At 43.6% G+C, this 19,964-nt stretch overlaps 1 protein-coding gene across 2 annotated transcripts; it reads right to left on the minus strand.

Annotated features, from left to right (window-relative positions):
* Nucleotides 1-2,988: 2,988 nt before the first annotated feature.
* On the minus strand, nucleotides 2,989-19,846 carry Zbtb8os (zinc finger and BTB domain containing 8 opposite strand). 2 transcript variants are annotated; one of them, XM_048350784.1, is made up of 7 exons: nucleotides 19,707-19,846; nucleotides 10,696-10,720; nucleotides 10,205-10,326; nucleotides 9,917-9,999; nucleotides 8,171-8,223; nucleotides 6,532-6,568; nucleotides 2,989-3,442 (listed from the first exon to the last, which is right to left on the minus strand). In XM_048350784.1, the coding sequence occupies exons 1-7, from the start codon at nucleotides 19,798-19,800 to the stop codon at nucleotides 3,356-3,358; spliced, it is 501 nt and encodes a 166-aa protein (XP_048206741.1). In that variant the 5' UTR covers nucleotides 19,801-19,846; the 3' UTR covers nucleotides 2,989-3,355. The 2 variants fall into 2 exon arrangements, with proteins under 2 accessions (XP_048206741.1, XP_048206742.1); XM_048350785.1 differs by lacking the exon at nucleotides 8,171-8,223.
* Nucleotides 19,847-19,964: the final 118 nt, after the last annotated feature.

The following is a 19,964-nucleotide window of genomic DNA, read 5'->3' on the forward strand; positions in this document are numbered from 1 at the left end:
AAAATTTAATTAAAAAAAAAAAAGCCAGGGACAGTGCTTAGGCCCTGAGTTCAAGCCCCAGAACAGGCAAAAAAAAAAAAAAAAAAAAAAAAAAAGAAGAAGAAAGAAAGAAAGAAAGAAAAGAAAAGAAAAAAAAGAAAAAAGAAAAAAAAAGAGGATCCCTCCGTAAAATGTAGTGCCAATTTTTTCTTAGAAGAAACATGAGCTGGGTACTGGTGCCTCATGCCTATCATCCTAACTACTCAGGAGGCTGAGATCTGAGGATCCCAGTTTTTTTTTTTTTACTGCATAGTTAGAATTTATTTTTATTTTTATTTTTTTTATTAATTGAACATAAATTTTTTTACAAGGTGTTGTGCAAAGAGGGTGCAGTTACATAGTAGGGCAGTGTGTACATTTCTTGTGATATCTTACGACCTGTTTTTCTATCCCTTGTCTAGGTCAGGTTGACATATATGCAATATACAATGTATCAAGAACATATACAGTATTCACAGACTTGGTCTCTACTGTCTCTCCGTCTCCCTTTCTTAACAGTCATATATCAGGGAGATCATGCCCCTTTGTTTTCTGTGTTCTAGGCTTGTCTCACTCAACATTATTTGTTCGAGTTCTGACCATTTCCCTGCGAATAACAATATTTCACCATTCCTAATCGCTATGTAGTATTCCATTGTGTATAAGTACCATATTTTTTGGATCCATTCATCTGTGGAGGGGCATCTGGGTTGTTTCCATATTTTGGCTATTGTGAATTGTGCCGCGATAAACATGGAAGTACAAATGTCTTTTTGATATCTTGGGTTTTCCTGTTTAGGATAGATGCCTAGGAGTGGTATGGCTGGGTCATAGGGTAGGTCTATATTGAGCTTTTTGAGAAACCTCCATACTGTTTTCCAAAGTGGTTGTACTAATTTGCACTCCCACCAACAATGGAGAAGGGTTTGAGGATCCCAGTTTTAAACCAGCCCTGGTAGGAAAGTCCCCCAGACTCTGCTCCAGTTAATCGACAGAAAACCAGAAGAGGCCCTGTGGCTTAAAGTGGTAGAGCACTACCCTTGAGCAAAACTGAACTCAGGGATAGGGCCCTGAGCTCAAGCCCTGGGACTAAGAAAAATGAAGAAACATGAACTCACCATTGTCACTTTGTAAGAAGTGAATATCAGAATACTTCCTAGAGAAAGTTCCAATTAGTTCTTTCTTTTTCTTTTTTTTTTTTTCCAGTACTGGGCCTTGGACTCAGAGCCTGAGCATTGTCCCTGGCTTCTTTTTGCTTAAGGCTAGCACTCTGCCACTTGAGCCACAGCGCCACTTCTGGACGTTTTCTATATATGTGGTGCTGGGGAATCGAACCCAGGGCTTCATGTATACGAGGCAAGCACTCTTGCTACTAGGCCATATTCCCAGCCCAAGTTCTAATTAGTTATAAGGAAACCACTTGGAATACAGATGATCTGTCTCATAGTAATCTCAAACACAATCTTCTTTATTGTACATGTAGAAATCATCTGAACCATTATGGAAGAAAAGCAAAATCATAGGTACAAAAATCTTATTTTGGGGCTGGGAATATGGCTTAGTGGCAAGAGTGCTTGCCTCATATACATGAAGCCCTGGGTTCGATTCCCCAGCATCACATATATAGAAAATGGCCAGAAGTGGCTCTGTGGCTCAAATGACAGAGCAAAAAGAAGCCAGGGGCAGTGCTCAGGCTCTGAGTTCAAGGCCCAGAACTGGCAAAAAAAAAAAAATCTTATTTGGGGGGCTGGGAATGTGGCTTAGTGGTAGAGTGCTTGTCTAGTATACATGAAGCCCTGGGTTTGATTCCTCAGCACCACACATACAGAAAAAGCCGGAAGTGGTGCTGTGGCTCAAGGGGTAGAATGCTAGCCTTGAGCAAAAAGAAGCCAAGGACAGTGCTCAGGCCCTGAGTTCAAGCCCCAGGAATGGCAAAAAAAAAAAAAAGAAAAGAAAAAGAAATCTTATTTTTTCAGGCAAGAACTGATGGCTCATGTTTGTAATCCTAGCTACTTAGGAGGCTGAGATCTAAGGCTCATAGTTCAAGGACTCTTATCTTCAATGAAGCACCAAAAAGCCAGAAGTAGAGGTATGGCTCAAGTGGTAGAAGGCCAGCTTTGACCAAAATAACCAAGTGAGAACACATGACCCTCGGTTCAATCACCAGTACTGCACACACAAAAAAGTACCTTCTTAAATCACTATTGTTAATATCATTGGTACTGGGATTTGGGCTCAGTAACTCATGCTTTCTAGGCAAGCACTTTACCATTTGGTTCATAAACTTAGCCATTTTAAATTTTCTTTTCTTTTTTTTTTTTTGCCAGTCCTGAGTTTTGAACTCAGGGCCTAAGCACTCTCCCTGACTAATTTTTGCTTAAGGCTAGCACTCTACCACTTAAGCCACAATGCCACTTCTGGCTTTTTCTGTGCTGAGGAATGGAATCCAGGGCTTCATGCACGCTAGGCAAGCACTCCACCACTAAGCCACATTCCCAGCCCCTGTTTTTAAATTTTCTTTTGTGATAGGGTCTCATTGTTTATTTTTATTTATTTTTTATTTTTGCCAGTCCTGGGGCTTGGACTCAGGGCCTGAGCACTGTCCCTGGCTACTTTTTGCTCAAGGCCTAGCACTCTGCCACTTGAGCCACAGCGCCCCTTCTGGCCGTTTTCTTTTTTTTTTTTTTTTGGCCAGTCCTGGGCCTTGGACTCAGGGCCTGAGCACTGTCCCTGGCTTCTTCTTGCTCAAGGCTAGCACTCTGCCACTTGAGTCACAGCGCCACTTCTGGCCATTTTCTGTATATGTGGTGCTGGGGAATCGAACCCAGGGCTTCATGTATGTGAGGCAAGCACTCTTGCCACTAGGCCATATCCCCAACCCGGGTCTCATTGTTTAACTCAAGCCAGACTCAACTCCTTCATCCCCCTGCTTCAGCCTTCCGAGTACTGGGATTACAGGTGTATACCATGTCCAGCTCAAATTAATTTTTATAGTTTTCCAAACTGGGATCTCTCCCAATTACTTTTTACACCTGTCACTGGTCCTTTTGGGGACCAAGCTGGAATGCTTCATTCCACTGGAAAGGTGTGAGGCACCTACTGCTACAGCAGGGAATTAACAAAGGAAGCACCTGAATAGCTCTGTAAGCATCGAAGAAGTTACTATAGACCAAAGCTGATTTTCCATTTCTGACAGTCAGACTTTTAAGTTAAAAATTTCTGTTCTGTAAATTTCCATTTAACAAAAAGATACTATAGCAATTAAATCATTATATTTTCTCAAAAAGAAGAAAAAAAATCAGTTCTCCATAGGAGTGTTTTCTTTCTTTCCGATGTCTTAAATGTCAATGATCACAAAAACTTCCGCCTTCTCTTCATTATGGACCTGCATCGCTGAATATGTTATTGCTTTGACTTCTGTTCCCTAAATTGGGGTTAAAGAAAAACAAATATGAAAATGAGAAACTGGAATCAAACTCTTTAGTAACAATTGGCCTAAAGCCTAGAGTGAAACATTATTCTGGAGAATTAAAAAGCCTTAAGGAATAATGTGTTATCAAATTAGCATAATAGTATATCTCATTCCATAAAAGCGAAAGCAATACCTGCCTATCAGAAAAATCACTGATGGGGAGTTAGTCCAGTCTGTGGTTACATCAGGGCAGGGAAACTGTCTATCCAGGCATATGATTTTTCTATCATAAAGTGACTTGTGCCAGGCATTGGTGGCTCACACCTGTAATCCTAGCTAATTAGGAGGCTGATACCTAAGGATAGAGGTTCAAAACCAGCCTAGGCAGGAAAGTCTATGAGACTCTTATCTTCAGAAAACTGGATGTGTAGCTGTGGCTCAAAGTGGTAGAGTGCTAGCCTTGAGCAGAGGAGCTCAGGGACAGCACCCATGCCTTGATTTCAAGCCCCATTACTGACCAAAAAAATAATTAATTAATTAAATTTTAAAAAATAAAGTGACTTGGATCAGAAAACACAACTTCTGCTACTCTTTGGCCCCTCATGATCTCTACCTACTCTCTCATGCTGTGTCTTGGGCTCAAGGAACTCAGCTTTTTCTCTTCTCAGAGGCCAATATTCCCTCACCTCTTGGGGCTCTGTTGTCTTTAAGTCTAGCTGGAGTGTCATAGTTCCCCATGTCAGAGCCCTCCACAGGATTCCGATACACAACACTCCCCACAACCTGCCCTCATGGAACCACAGGATTAGATATTCTCTTAGGTCCCTTCCAGTATTAAAATGAACCTATAATAATCCTGTGTACCACCAGATGCCTCAGGCAATGGGTGAATGGCATTTGTTAGCTCTACAGCACAAAATACATGTGATGATTTCACAGAAAGTATGAGTGGAACTGTCTCTGATATTCCCCTTGGCCATCATCTCCCCAAACCTGTCAAGGTTACCTTTCTGCCTGACATAGCACATGATGTTCACTTGTACCCAATCAGTTGCACAGCTTCATTCCCCCTACACTTCTCAGACTTCTCTGGCATCCCTCCCACATTCTCAGCCAACAGTGTTTCCAAGAAAAAGAACAACCAGTAAGAACTGGCTCATCCTCCCATCACCAACTTAACATCCCTATCTGTTCTCAAGTCAGCCTCCCCTGCAGTGACAATGGAGAGTCTGTCCCAGCACTGCCAGAGGGCCCTGGCTTCCACCTGAGACCTGATCTCACACACTCCCCCTCGATGCGCCCTTAGCTGTGAAATCATCCTTTCTTTACAGCAAATCCACTTTCTCCTCCTTAAGTCATTTCTACTCGGCCTGCAATGGTATTATAAAAGTTCCCAGCTCTAACAAAACAAAACCTTTCTCTACTAGCCACAGTTACCTCCAGCCAGTACTTTCCTATCCATATGTTCCCTATTTTACAACTACTTCCAACACTCAGAACTACTCAGAAGTGGCACTGTGGCTCAAGTGGTAGAACTCGAGTTTCGAGCAAAGGAAGCTCAGGAATAGCACCCAGGAACTGACACACACACACACACACACACACGCACGCACGCACGCACACACACACCTGACTTTGCTTTCTCATTACTTCTCACTTCTTTATTGCATCCAAATAGGAACAAAGAGACAGGAGGCTCGTGGCTTATACCTGTAATCCTAGCTACTCAGGAGATGGAGATCTGAAGATTGTGATTCGAAGGCAGCCCAAGCAGGAAAGCCCAGAAGACTCTTATCTCCAATAAATCACACACACACACACACACACACACACACAGCCTGAAGTGGAGCTGTGGCTCAAAGAAGTAGAGCACTAACCTTTAGCAAAAGGAGCTCAGGGATATTGCCCAGGCCCTGAGTTCAAACCCTACAATTGAACAACAAAAATAATTTACTTCTAGACACTGCTGTCCTCTCAACAAGTCATTCTGTAACCAAATGCCTATCTAGTATTCCCACTTAGATGGCTAAGAAGCAGCTCAAACAGAATGTATTCATAGCCAGGCATGGTGATGCAAGATTGTAATACCAGTTACTAGTAAGGCAGAGAAAGGGGAACTGTTAGCTCAAGGCCAGCTTAGGACCTGTCATCCCAGCTAGGACAAAAACAGGCATATACCCACACAGGAAGTAACACCCTATCTCAAATAAACAGTGCAAATAAGGGCAGGAAATGTGGCACAACAGTAGAGCTCCTGCCTAGCAAGCACAAGGACCTGAGCCTAAAGTCTATTAATGCAAAAAATAAAATTTAGTCCAACTCTTTCACTGTAGAAAAAAACAAAGGCTCAAGAAGACAAATGGAGTAGCACTGGTGGCTCACTCTTGCAATCCTAGCTACGGAGGAGGCTGAGATCTGAGGATCCTGGGCAAGAAAGTCCATGACCTTATCTCCAATTAGCCACCAAAGGAGCTGTGGCTCAAATGGCAAAGTTTCAGCCTTGAGAGAATAGAGCTAAGGGATAGTACCCATGCCCTCTGACTTCAAGCCCCAATACCAACACACACACACACACACACACACACACACACACACACACACACACATACACACACACACACACACACACACGAGCTTTTAGTTCTACAGCAATCTATAATAGAATTAATAGCAAATCTGACCCTACAGCCAGCCTAATGGCAACTCCAAATCTAATCTAATGTGTGAAAGCATGGTTTTCACATCTGTAGACAGGTTAAAAGACTTTAAGAAAGGGGCTGGGGATATGGCCTAGTGGCAAGAGAGCTTGCCTCGTATACATGAGGCCCTGGGTTCGATTCCCCAGCACCACATATACAGAAAATGGCCAGAAGTGGCGCTGTGGCTCAAGTGGCAGAGTGCTAGCCTTGAGCAAAAGGAAGCCAGGGACAGTGCTCAGGCCCTGAGTCCAAGGCCCAGGACTGGCCAAAAAAAAAAAAAAAAAAAGAAGACTTTAAGAAAAACATCATATCAATTAGAACGAATTAAAGTTTGCTTTCACATATATAGTCTTTCTGGGAAGGAGATATAAAATGTTCCAATGGTCAGACTTCAAAACATACCTGAGGGTGCTTGGACAGTGAAAATTCTTCTCCCCACCTTGAGAAGAAAATTAAAACATTATTGAGACTTCTAAATTTTTGCATTCATTCTCCTTATGTATTTCTAAATAAGCCTTACAAATGTGATTCAGCTACCAAAGAACTAAAGGGAGAGGACTAAACAGACTTCATTTATTTACTAGCAGATACAGATGTGAAGGACTTATAGTAAAGAGCCATTTTTGAGCTCACTGTTGAGAGGGTGGAGCCCACCATAGTGGGTCATGAAGCTTGGACTCATGGTCTGGAAGCTGTCCCTGCTCAAGGCTAGCATTCTACCACTTTGAGACATAGTGCCATTTCTGGTTTTCTGGTAGTTAACTGGAGATAAGAGTCTCATAGATTTTGCTGTCCAGGCTGGCTTTGAACCATGATCCTTACATCCTAGCTTCCTATTTAGCTAGGGTTACAGGCATGAGCCACCAGCACCTGGCTCAAATAATCTTTAGTGACTAATATCTCAAATACTCAAAAATTTCACTGCACTTAGAGCTAAGAGGAAGCTTCTGTGGAGAAAGCTGGCCTGAGTGTGATAAATACAAATTACAAGACTCAGAAATAAGGTTGAGCTTAATTTGTGTCTCTCTTTATAACTGAAGATAAGAATTCATGGGGGGGCTTGGGATATAGCCTAGTGGCAAGAGTGCCTGCCTCGGATACACGAGGCCCTAGGTTCGATTCCCCAGCACCACATATACAGAAAACGGCCAGAAGCGGCGCTGTGGCTCATGTGGCGGAGTGCTAGCCTTGAGCAGGAAGAAGCCAGGGACAGTGCTCAGGCCCGGAGTCCAAGGCCCAGGACTGGCCAAAAAAAAAAAAAAAAAAAAGAATTCATGGACTCAGAGTGCTGGCCTTGAGCAAAACGAAGCCAGGGACAGTGCTCAGGCCCTGAGTCCAAGCCCCAGGACTGGCCAAAAAAAAAAGAATCCATGGACTTTCCTGCTTGGGCTGGGTTTAAGCCAGGATCCTCTGATCATAGCCTCCTAAGCTCATGATCGATTTTATTCTGAAAAGTTCTTGATCCTCCAAAGCTCAGCTCAGGGGCTGGGAATACGGCCTAGTGGCAAGAGTGCTTGCCTCATATACATGAAGCCCTGGGTTCGATTCCTCAGCACCGCATTTATAGAAAACTTCCAGAAGTGGCGCTGTGGCTCAATTGGCAGAGTGCTAGCCTTGAGCAAAAAGAAGCCAGGGACAGTGCTCAGGCCCTGAGTTCATGGCCCAGGACTGGCCAAAAAAATAAAAAGAAAAAATTTAAAAAGAAATAAAAAAGAAAAGTGTTCTAAAAAAAAAAGAGGCTGGGAATGTGGCTTGGGGTTAAGAGTGCTTGCCTAACATGCATGAGTTTGACTCCTCAGTGCCACATAAACAGAAAAAGCTGGAAGTGGCACTGTGGTTCATGTGGTGGTACAGTGCTAGTGTGGAGCAAAAGAAGCTCAGAGACAGTACCTGAGTTCAAGTCCCAGGACTGGCGAAAAGAAAATTTTAAAAAGCTTAGCTCAATACGACTCTGCAAATCACAAGTGGTCCTCTGACTTAACATGTTGATTTGTCTTTTTTCCTACTAAGTTGAATGAAGAATATAACATTCAAAACTTACCCAATTGACCGTACTTTAAAATTTCTTTGATCAATATTAAGTACTTTCACTTCCTAACAAAGAAATATTTTTGTTAAAAGCATTGTTCAGATTAGATCATCTACTAAAACATGTCCAAGTTAGCACTTTTTTTTAAGCTCTGAAATAACTTCTCTGAAGCAAAGAAGATTAAAATGTTAAGCAAAGGCTGGGATTGTGGCTTCCTAGCATGCATGAAGCCCTGGATTCCATTCCTCAGTACTACATAAACAGAAAAAACAGAAGTAGAGCTGTGACTGAAGTGGTAGGGCACTAGCCTTGAGCAAAAGAAGCTCAGGGACAGTGCCTAGGCTCTGAGTTCAAGCCCCAGGACTGCCTCCCTGCCCAAAAAAAAGAAAAAGTTAAGTAAAATGGAACAAGCTAAATATATTTCGAGGAAAACTTCAAATATATACAATATAAAAACATTAATCAGGGCTGGGATGTAGCTCAGTGGCAAAGCGCTTGCCTAGCAAGTGCAACGTCCTGGGTTCAATCCCCAGTACTAAAAAAAAACACAACAAACAACCCATGAATCAGGGAGCTGCTGCAGACAGAGCTCAGTGGTAAAGCATGTACTTGGCATACATAAGGTCCTAGATTCAAGATGTTATCCACCAAAACAAACCAACAAAAAAATTAGCCAGGCATGGTATATACCTGTAATCCTAGCTCTTAGGAAGCTGAGGCAGGAGATGGAAAATTAAAGGAGCCTGGGCTATGTAGTGAGCTCAAAACTAACCTGGGCTACACAGTAAGACCAGAATTGCTAAGAGGAAGACAGAAACAGGAAAAGCATGGGTCAGATAATAGCGAAGTCAGAGGAATGTCTCCCCCCAACTGTTTGTAGGGCTTAAACTCAGGGCCTGGGCACTGTCCCTGAGTTCTTTGGCTCAAGGCTAGCATTCTACCACTTTGAGCCACAGCTTCCCTTCAGTTTTTGAATGGTTAGAGTTAAGAGTCTCAAGGGAACCTTTCTGTCCAGGCTGGCTTTAAACTCTGATCCTCACCTCTGATCCTCTCAGCCTCCTGAGTAGCTAGGATTATAGGCATGAGCCACTGGTGCTCACCTTAGAGGCTGATAGAAGTAAACAATTTCCTGTTTTTGCTTTAAGGAAAACTAAAATCAGCTATTGTTGAACTTAGGCCAACGTGACAGATTTTCACTTGAAATGGAACAAAAGTAATATATGGATGGCCATAAACATCACTCAAACTTCGGAGACATGAAAAGTGTAGATGAAGAATGAAGGTACAGGGCTGGGGATATGGCCTAGTGGCAAGAGCACTTGCCTCCCATACATGAAGCCCTCGGTTCAATTCCCCAGCACCACATATACAGAAAATGGCCAGAAGTGGCGCTGCAGCTCAAGTGGCAGAGTGCTAGCCTTGAGCAAAAAGAAGCCAGGGACAGTGCTCAGGCCCTGAGTCCAAAGCCCAGGACTGGCATTTTTCTTCTTATTCTGTAGGTGCATTCTTAAACAATCCTGACTAAGGATAAGTGCTACCTGATCAAATATCTAAATACAAAATGCATGTACATAGGTAAACTCAGGTTAACAAAAAAGTGCTTATAATTTACACAAATTGATATCATCTTATATGGCTATATGGACTGTTTTTTTAATATCATGTCCTATTTTCAATCATTTGCTCAGTTTTAAAATAGAAGGTAAGAGCCCACTTGCCGCCAGTTTAAAAACAGAATACACAAAAACCCTTTCTTACCCGGGGTATGAAGAATTCATCAGCACTGAACTTATAAAGCCATTCATCCAAAAAGTGAAACAGAAGAGATAGTAAGTCATCTCCTACATAGGATCAAAAAAAGCCACAACAGTATATTTAATCGTTCTGGTCACTAAAAACTTGTTTCAATTTTAAAGGATGGTGAATTTTTTAGCTAGTTTATAGACTCATAATCATTTTGTTGTTTGCATTGTGAAAAAATATTCAGATTAGGGAGAATCCCACACATCTGACTGACAATTTTTTCCTTATGAATGAATCAGTTACCTTGAGTTTCCACCTCGACTGTTTGGAGGGGCTCCACAGTCCCAGTGTCTGTCATGTAGCCAAACATGGCCATTGCACATTGCTCAAATGCTTCCTCCAGCGTATCTCCCCATGCGTGTAACCTAATGAAGCACATATATGCCTTATTGTAAGGTATTCCATTACAAAAAACCGAACGCAATTTTAACAAAGCCAAAATAAAATCAGTTGAAAACTAAAAGTCTGGTTTAATGGCACCAAATGTGGGAGTTTTTAAACCATCATGTCTATATATAAAACAAAGAAAATCAGAGGAGAAAAAATAAAACTAGAGACATTTACATTAAAACATTCAGCCTGGGCTGGGGTATAGATCAGCTGCAAAGTGCTTGCCTAGCAAGTGCAGCATCCTGGGTTCAATCCCCAGAACTGCCCCCCTCCCAAATACAGTTTAAAACATTCAGCCTATTTAAAGACACAGTTTCAAAGGAACTAACTTAAGCTATACTCACTGAACATCTGCTGTATGATCCAAATCTGAAAAAAAAGAAAAACATCTCTAAGTCACTAATATTGACTCCAAATTATAAGAAAAAGAAGCCAGGGGCAGTGCTCAGGCCCTGAGTTCAAGCCCCAGGACTGGTAAAACAACAAAAAACAGCAAAAACAAACAAACCCTGTAGCTGATTATTATTCACTATTAATCTTCCTAGAGTTGGGTGGCAGTGGCTCAAACCTATAGTCCTAGCTACTAAGGAGGCTGAAGTCTGAGAACCAAGGTTTAAAATCAGCCAGACAGTACAATCTCGGAGATTCTTATCTCCAATTAACTACAAAACAACAAAAACCTGGGGTTCGATTCTGCAGCACCATATATATGCGCCCAGTACTGGCAAGAAAAAAGCAAAGAAAAGGGCTGGGGACATAGCCTAGTGGCAAGAGTGCTTGCCTCATATACATGAAGCCCTGGGTTCGATTCCCCAGCACCACATATACAGAAAATGGCCAGAAGTGGGGCTGTGACTCAAGTGGCAGAGTGCTAGCCTTGAGCAAAAAGAAGCCAGGGACAGTGCTCAGGCCCTGAGTCCAAGGCCCAGGACTGGCAAAAAAAAAAAGCAAAGAAAACCCTGAAAGTGGAGAGATGGCTCAAGTAGTAGACCACCCACCTGGAGTAGAAAAACTACGGCCAGTGCCCATTACTGGCACCAAAACATTTCTGGCTTTTGGATGCCGTATTTTTTTTTGGGGGGGGTACTGGGGATTTGAACTCAGGGCCTTAAATTTGCTAAGCAAGTGCACTATCATCTGTACAACTAAACTAAGTCTTTTTTCCCATTCCTTATATTTACTTTTTGTCAATCAGAGGGCTTGAACTCAGTGCCTGAGTGCTGTCCCTGAGCTTTTTTTTTTTTTTTTGGCCAGTCCTGGGGCTTGGACTCAGGGCTTGAGCACTGCCCCTGGCTTCTTTTTGCTCAAGGCTAGCACTCTACCACTTGAGCCACAGTGCCTTCTGGCTTTTTCTATTTATGTGGTGCTGAGGAATCAAACCCAGGGTTTCATGCATTCAAGGAAAGCACTCTACTGCTAAGCCACATTCCCAGCCCTCTTGGAGCTTTTTTACTCAAGGCTAGCAGTCTACCACTTCCACAGCTTCACTTCCAGATTATTTTCATGGTTAATTGGAGTGTCATGGACTTTCCAGCCCAGGCTGGCTTTGAAGAACCCCATCCTCAGATCTCAGCCTCCAGAGTAGCTAGGATTACACAAAAGAGCCACCATTGCTTGTTTGCATTCATTATTCTTGAGATAGGATCTCACTTTATTCTCAGGCCTGCCTGGACTTTGACCTCCCCCCCACCCATACATGCTTCTATTTGTTACTGTGCTAACAGGCTTACTCCACTGTGCTCAGCCACTGTTTCTCCCTAGCTTGGAATAACAGGTGTGACAATGAGTCAGGCACTTATTAATAGACTTTTTTTTTTTTTTTTTTTTTTTTTGGTCCTGGGGCTTGAACTCTGGGCCTGGGCCTTGTCCCAGGGCTCTTCAGCTCAAGGCTAACGCTCTACCACTTGAGCCACAGCACCACTTCTGGTTTTCTGGTGGTCATTTGAAGATAAGTCTCACACACTTTTATGTCTACACTGACTTGTGTTATAAATATACTCTCCAAGAACCACTGGAGTCACAATGATAAACTCAAAGAATTGTCTCAGCAAGGCAAAATTTACTTCTGCAGAAGGGCATGCCAAATATCCCCATCCCTCTATTCAGACTGGTTAAGCTCAGGTTCCCAATCTAGTTATATAAGGTGACCTCAAAAGACTTTGAAATAAGATAAACAGTACACAGGCAATTCAAAACATAATCACACCCTCTACTTCCTGAACAATCGGAAATGTGTCTTAATTCCAAATAGGAATAGCCAGTTAAGAGAAAAGCTTACATTTTAAAAATCCTTCATATCCCAAAGCAGTTCCTCTTTTCCATTCTTCATTTGCTAATAATGTCTTTTTTTTTTTTTTTTTTTGCCAGTCCTGGGCTTGGACTCAGGGTCTGAACACAGTCCCTGGCTTCTTTTTGCCAGGCACATAATAAATTATATAAATAAATTATATATGTCTCTAGGCATTCACACTCAGTGAGACTAAAGGAGGAAACTCTTAGAAGAACAACAGAAAGGCACAGTGCCTCTGTGCCTTTTGTTTTGTTTTTTTAGCCAGTCCTGGGGGCTTGGGACTCAGGGCCTGAGGGCTGTCCCTGGCTTCTTTTTGCTCAAGGATAGCACTCTACCTCTTGAGCCACAGCACCACTTCTGGCTGAGGAATTGTCCCCAGGTGCTGAGGAATTGTCCCCAGGGTTTCATGCTTGCTAAGCAAGCACTCTACCACTAAGCCACATTCCCAGCCCACCTATGTGCCTTTGATCATACAAAATAATATTTATCGAAATGAACCCCAGAAAATGGAGATGGAAACAAGAGGCTTTTTTTTTTGTTGCTGTTTTTGTTTTCTTTCTTTTTGTTCTGTTTGTTCATTTATAAGTCTTTGGGAGTGTAAGGGAAGGCACAGAAAAAAGGAACAAAGGGTGAACAAATGCAGCAATGGTACTCACTGGACACTAGGTTGAAAAGAACTATACAACTTGTGGGTGGGGGTGTCAGTCTGTGACAATTTCATCTGAGTCCCTGCATGTACTTGACCAAATATTAGTATGGCTTCTAGTAGTTTAATACCGCACCGCTAAAATGGAGGGTAGAGGGGACATTAAAATACCTGACTGAGAAAAGTTCAACAGAGGTAAGATAATTCAGTATTTGTTCTAGCCACCATCTGACACAGGGCTCTGATCTCCCTTTGTTTCAGTATCCAAAAGGGCTTGCCAGAAAAACTGTGGACCTCTATCTCTTACAATGCAGAAATATTTTTCTCAAGGACCAGAGACATTCCTCTGAAATGTAATCATCTCTACAGCCTGAGCCTTTGCCTCCCAATCTGTAGGAGGAGAGAATCTTAATTCTGTAATACTGCCAGCAAGCAGACACAACCAGCCTTGGCCTAGAGAGACTTAACATCATTTACAATGACTGGCCCTTTGTACTTTGACACATCTCTTAACTACTGAGCCCTAGGTTGCCACTCTCCCTCATTTCTCCTGTAAACAGTTATCTTTATACAAATTGAAATTGTCAGTAGTTAATGAATAAAATCTGACTTTAGCCAGGCTCTGGTGGCCTGTAATCCTACTCAGGAGGCTGAGATCTGAGGATCACAGTTCACAGACAGCCCAGGCAGAAAAGTCCCTTTGAGGGGCTGGGGATATAGCCTAGTGGCAAGAGTGCCTGCCTCAGATACACGAGGCCCTAGGTTCGATTCCCCAGCACCACATATACAGAAAACGGCCAGAAGCGGCGCTGTGGCTCAAGTGGCAGAGTGCTAGCCTTGAGCGGGAAGAAGCCAGGGACAGTGCTCAGGCCCTGAGTCCAAGGCCCAGGACTGGCCCAAAAAAACAAAAACAAAAAAAAAAAAAGTCCCTTTGAGACTCTTCAATTAACCACTCAAAAACATGAAGTGGAGCTATGGCTCAACATAGTAGCACTAGCATTGAGCAAAAACTGCTCAGGGACAGTGCCCAAGCCCTAAGTTCAAGCCCCACCACTGTCATTAAGAGTTACATTTTTAAGGGGCTGGGGATATGGCCTAGTGGCAAAGAGTGCTTGCCTCATATACATGAAGCCCTGGGTTCGATTCCCCAGCACCACATATACAGAAAACGACCAGGAGTGGTGCTGTGGCTCAAGTGACAGAGTGCTAGCCTTGAGCAAAAAGAAGCCAGGGACAGTGCTCAGGCCCTGAGTCCGTCCAAGTCCGAGGACTGGCAAAAAATGATAATAATAAATACACATTAAAAAATGTACTAGTCTAAAAAAAGTTACATTTTTAATAAAAAATATATATACTGTCAAAAATTCAGAAGAGGGCTGGGGATATGGCCTAGTGGCAAGAGTGCTCACCTCGTATACATGAAGCCCTGGGTTCAATTCCCCAGCACCACATATACAGAAAACGGCCAGAAGTGGCGCTGTGGCTCAAGTGGCAGAGTGCTAGCCTTGAGCAAAAAGAAGCCAGGAACAGTGGTCAGGCCTTGAGTTCAAGCCCCAAGACTGGCCAAAAAAAAGAAAAAAATTCAGAAGAAAGGCATTGTTCTGTTTCTTCAAATATTTCTTTTTTTTTTTTTTTTTTTTTGGCCAGTCCTGGGCCTTGGACTCAGGGCCTGAGCACTGTCCCTGGCTTCTTCCCGCTCAAGGCTAGCACTCTGCCACTTGAGCCACAGCGCCGCTTCTGGCCGTTTTCTGTATATGTGGTGCTGGGGAATCGAACCTAGGGCCTCGTGTATCCGAGGCAGGCACTCTTGCCACTAGGCTATATCCCCAGCCCCCAAATATTTCTAATGTGTTACAATATGTTCATAAATAAAATCCAACCTGTGCTGAAGTGAGCGCTTGATGGGAGAGCGCTTGTGAGGTAAACATGCATGTGGGCTGAGGTTTGAACCCCAGAATTGAGGAAAAGACAACTAAATCCAAACTCACAAGTATGCAAGAGAAAAACAAGTTGGGCATGGGAGAGGCAGCTAGCTAGGTTTGGTAACCACCTGTAAGGCCAACATTAGGGATGCAGTATGATCATGACTTCGTGGTTAAATTAGGCTACAATATCAAGAGTAAAGAAGGGATCAGGGCGGGCTGGGAATATGGCCTAGTGGCAAGAGTGCTTGCCTCGTATACATGAAGCCCTGGGTTTGATTCCTCAGCACCACATTTGTAGAAAACGGCCAGAAGTGGTGCTGTGGCTCAAGTGGCAGAGTGCTATCCTTGAGCAAAAAGAAACCAGGCCCTGAGTTCAGTCCCCAGGACTGGCAAAAAAAAAAAAAAAAGGGGTCAGGAGAGGGGAAAAAGAGGAGAGACAAAGTTAAGGAAAAGAGCACAAGATTTTTTTTTTTTTTTCCAGTCCTGGGGCTTGGACTCAGGGCCTGAGCACTGTCCCTGGCTTCTTTTTGCTCAAGGCTAGCACTCTGTCAATTGAGCCACAGTGCCACCTCTGGCCTTTTCTATATATGTGGTGCTGAGGATTTGAACCCAGAGCTTCATGTATAGGAGGCAAGCACTCTTGCCACTAGGCTCATATCGCCAGCCCCGAGCACAAGATTTTTTAAAAATAAATTTTCTTATTTGTGTGTGTGTGTGTGTGTGGTACTCAGGATTGTACTCTGGGCATCATTCATAAAGCACCAAGGTGCAACCCAAACTTCAGACGATTATTTTAATAGCTTTTCAAATAACGTGGGTATGAAACCAAGCTTATACACTCTGAGTCCCAAGTCCAGGAGTTCCAAGTTAGGTCTAGCCACATGTCTCCATATGCCAAACAAAGAAACATGGGGAATGGAGACTTATTACTTGGCAACTGAGAAGACAGCACTTCAGTGCACCTTCAACCATCTTCAGGGGTACCGGCATTGGCATCAGGTTAAATAAGGGAGGCCAGGGGGTGAGAATGATGTACATAGTTAAAACAGTCACAAATCAGAGGTATGGCCAGTCAGACATTACCTCTCTGTACCTGGGAGGAGTTCTGGAGAATAGTTACCACTTTGGAATGGTGGATGATCTTCAGTTTGCGGTTATGTCCTTTAAGATGGTAAGAAAAGGGCAGAATAGCTTATTTAACAACTGTTTACCTACCACATTAAAAACTTAACAGAGATCTCACTCTTTTCTGGAGCCCAAAGTAGTTATAAAGTGCCTGTAGCAAGAATGAAGTAGACATTGTTCCCTAGCAACTGTTCTCCACAAAGGCCATTTTGCTGGAATGTGGCTAGGCAAGGAAGTCTCTTGGAATGTGGGCTTTGGGCAGACCAAGTGGGGCTACCTGGACTGATAACAGAAAGCCCACGAGGTAATTTTGAAATTGCATACCTGGCCTGGAGTTGATGTCGCCTCCACTGCATTTTTGTCTTTCTGATTAATGACTTGTCTTTGTGTGTAATAAACTTGTATAAAATCCAGGGACTCTCCTCCCTTGCTGTTCAAACTTCTTTCTGGCTTTAGCCTGGTTAGGGTCACCAGCAATAAACTCTTTTATCCTTTCTAAAAAGTGGTCTTGATCTCTGCTGGTCTGTGCTGCCTTAATGGGAATAGTAGATCAGGTCAGACACTGGTGGGTGGCCCATGACTGTAATCCTATCTATTCAGGAGGTTGAGATCTGAGGATCAAAGCCAGCCTGGGCAGGAAAGTACGTGAGATTCTTTTTTTTTTTGCCAGTCCTGGGGCTTGGACTCAGGGCCTGAGCACTGTCCCTGGCTTCTTCTTGCTCAAGGCTAGCACTCTGCCACTTGAGCCACAGCGCCACTTCTGGCCATTTTCTGTATATGTGGTGCTGGGGAATCGAACCCAGGGCCTCATGTATACGAGGCAAGCTCTCTTGCCACTAGGCCATATCCCCAGCCCCTAGTACGTGAGATTCTTATCTCCAATTAACCACTCCAAAACCGAAGTGGAGTTGTGGCTCAAGATGGTTAAGCACTAACTAGCCTTGAGCAGACAGCGCCAAGGACCTGAGTTCAAGGCCCATGACTGACCCTCCCACTCCCAAAATAAAAAAGAATAGGAGATAAGTGAACAGATAAAAAGTTGGAGAACTTTTAGTTAATACCTTGGTTTCCTTAGGTTCCCTCTTACAGATAATTTTTTTTTTTTTTCCCAGTCGTGGGGCTTGTGAACTCAGGTCCTGGGTACTGTCTCTGAGCTTCTTTTGCTCAAAGCTAGCACTCTACCACTTGAGCCTCAGCACCACTTCTAGCCTTTTCTGTTTATGTGGTACTGAGGAATCAAACCCATGGCTTCATGAATGGTAGGCAAGCACTCTACCACTAAGCCACATTTCCAGCCCTGGAGGACAGATTTTTGAGACAGGTTGTCAATATGAAGTTCAGGCTGGTTTCCTGCATCGGCCTCTCAAGTACTTAGAATAAAGGGACATACCACACATAATACCTGAAGGATTGCTTCCTGCCTTATTCCCAAGGTCAAGCAAGACAACAAGCTTGACCACATGCCTATCTGCAGGCAGTTGTTCCAATCTGGGCCTGGCCAAGGACGCCACCCTTGGTACCCAGGGGACAATAGCCCCTCACTCAGGTGGAGCATTCCACTGTGGGCCTGGCCAAGGACATTGCTCTGGGACCCCAAGAGACCATAACCCATTTTTTATTTTCTGCATCCTTGTTAGGCCCTATATAAGCCCACCCCAAAATCCAGTTCCAGGCACATCTTCCAATCCTGTGAGAGGGTCTGTGCCCTAGCTGTTCCTCAATAAACAGTCCTTGTCTGTTGACAATCCAGTCTGGCCTATTCCTTTTCCATTCTCCTCCATTTTCCTAACAATACCGCCTAGAAAAATGTTTTTCAAAAGTTACTTATAATGTAGAATTTAAAGCTATAACAAGTTGCATACTCCATAGCATTATAATCCAACAGTATCTATCATCTAGAACAGATTATACTAGTATGGGGTGGTAACACAAGTAATCTCAGCATTCAAAAGGCAGAAACAGGAGGATCTATAGTTTTAGTCCAAACAGGAACTGTCTCAAAAACATTTTTTTAGATATACATATTCTTCTATAAAACAATTTGAGGGTGACAGCTTAACTTCTACTAACAGACTAAGAGACTGCAGGGGCTGGGAATATGGCCTAGTGGTAAAGTGCTTGCTTCATATACATGAAGCCCTGGGTTCAATTCCTCACCACCACATATATAGAAAAAGCCAGAAGTGGTGCTGTGGCTCAAGTGGTAGAGTGCTAGCCTTGAGCAAAAAAGCCAGGGACAGTGCTCTGGCCCTGAGTTCAAGCTCCAGGACAGGCAAAATAAAGAAAAAAGGCTGCAGTTGGGGATGTGGCTCAAGTGTTACAGCTTAGCAACTATGAAGTTCTGAGTTCAAACCCTAGTCTCACACACACACGTGCATGTGAAGATTTAAGAGATGATGCTCTAATTTCCTATGCATTGTTATTAGTAGTGCTGGGGATTAAATCCAAAGCTTTACATGTGGTAGGCAAGGCTCTATCACTGAGCTTCCTTAGGCTGCACTATTATTTATTCCTCAGACAAAGGAACTAAGATGCAAAAATAGGTAATATAAAATGCCTAAAGTTACTAATCTAATAAATGATAAGGCCTAGGTCATTTTACTAACATCACTGAGGTAAAACACCAAGTTGGAAATCCTTTTCTTTGCATTATCAGTCCTCTAACCGTGCAACACTCCTAACTATTCCACTATTGGGAAGTACATGCAGGTGACAAGACCCACAAACGTTTGACAACACAACTGTAAGCACAATTCGTGCTACCAAAAATAAATGTGATTTGGCAGATGCGAATCAAAGTAGTTCCCAAAGATTGTTCATGTCGGAGTCCGAGTTTCCTGGCAGCGTTTTCCTGGAGCATTTCCTCCAAGACAAGTACCAGCTGTAACATGAAAATAAAAAAACACAGAGCCTGGCGGTGGGGGCTCAAGCCCATAATCCTAGCTACTCAGGAGACTGAGACGTGAGAAGCGCGGTTTAAAGCCAACCCGGGGGGGCTGGGAATATGACCTAGTAGTGGTAGAGTGCTTGACTCGTATACATGGGTTCGATTTCCCAGCACCACATATATAGAAGAAGCCGGAAGTGGCGGTGTGGCTCAAGTGGTATAGTGCAGGCAAGGCCCCGTGGCTCAAAGTGGTGGAGCACTAGCCTGGGGCGAAAAGAGGTCAGAGGCAGTGCCCAGGCCATGAGTTCAAGCCCCACCTCCAACAAAAAAATAAAAAACACAAAGCAAGGCAAAAACAAGGCACACGGGGAACCTGCTTGAATCACCTACAGGGCAAAGTAAAAGGAGAGGCCCGAAGCAGCAGGTAAGGAGTCAGGGATGCCCAGAGGGCTCCAGCCTGGTAACGCGAGCTACCTACTCACATTCATACTTCTGATTGATTGGAGGATATTTGGCCTTGATTGCCTTCTGCTCCTCAGTCAAATTGTAATCCCTATCGTTTTTCTCTAGAGCCATGATTGCAGGATTGTGCACGCTACTTCCGCCCTTCCCCTGCCGGTCCACAGCCCGGCATTACAACTTCCGCACTAGGCCCCGCCCCTTGGCACAGGCTCTTAAAGGAGCAGGAACCCTCCTCTAAACTCTCAGCAGGGCCTACTCCAGCCTAGGCGCTGCCGTCT

The sequence above is a fragment of the Perognathus longimembris genome, chromosome 7 (genome assembly GCF_023159225.1).
Source record: "Perognathus longimembris pacificus isolate PPM17 chromosome 7, ASM2315922v1, whole genome shotgun sequence".
Taxonomy (NCBI): domain Eukaryota; kingdom Metazoa; phylum Chordata; class Mammalia; order Rodentia; family Heteromyidae; genus Perognathus; species Perognathus longimembris.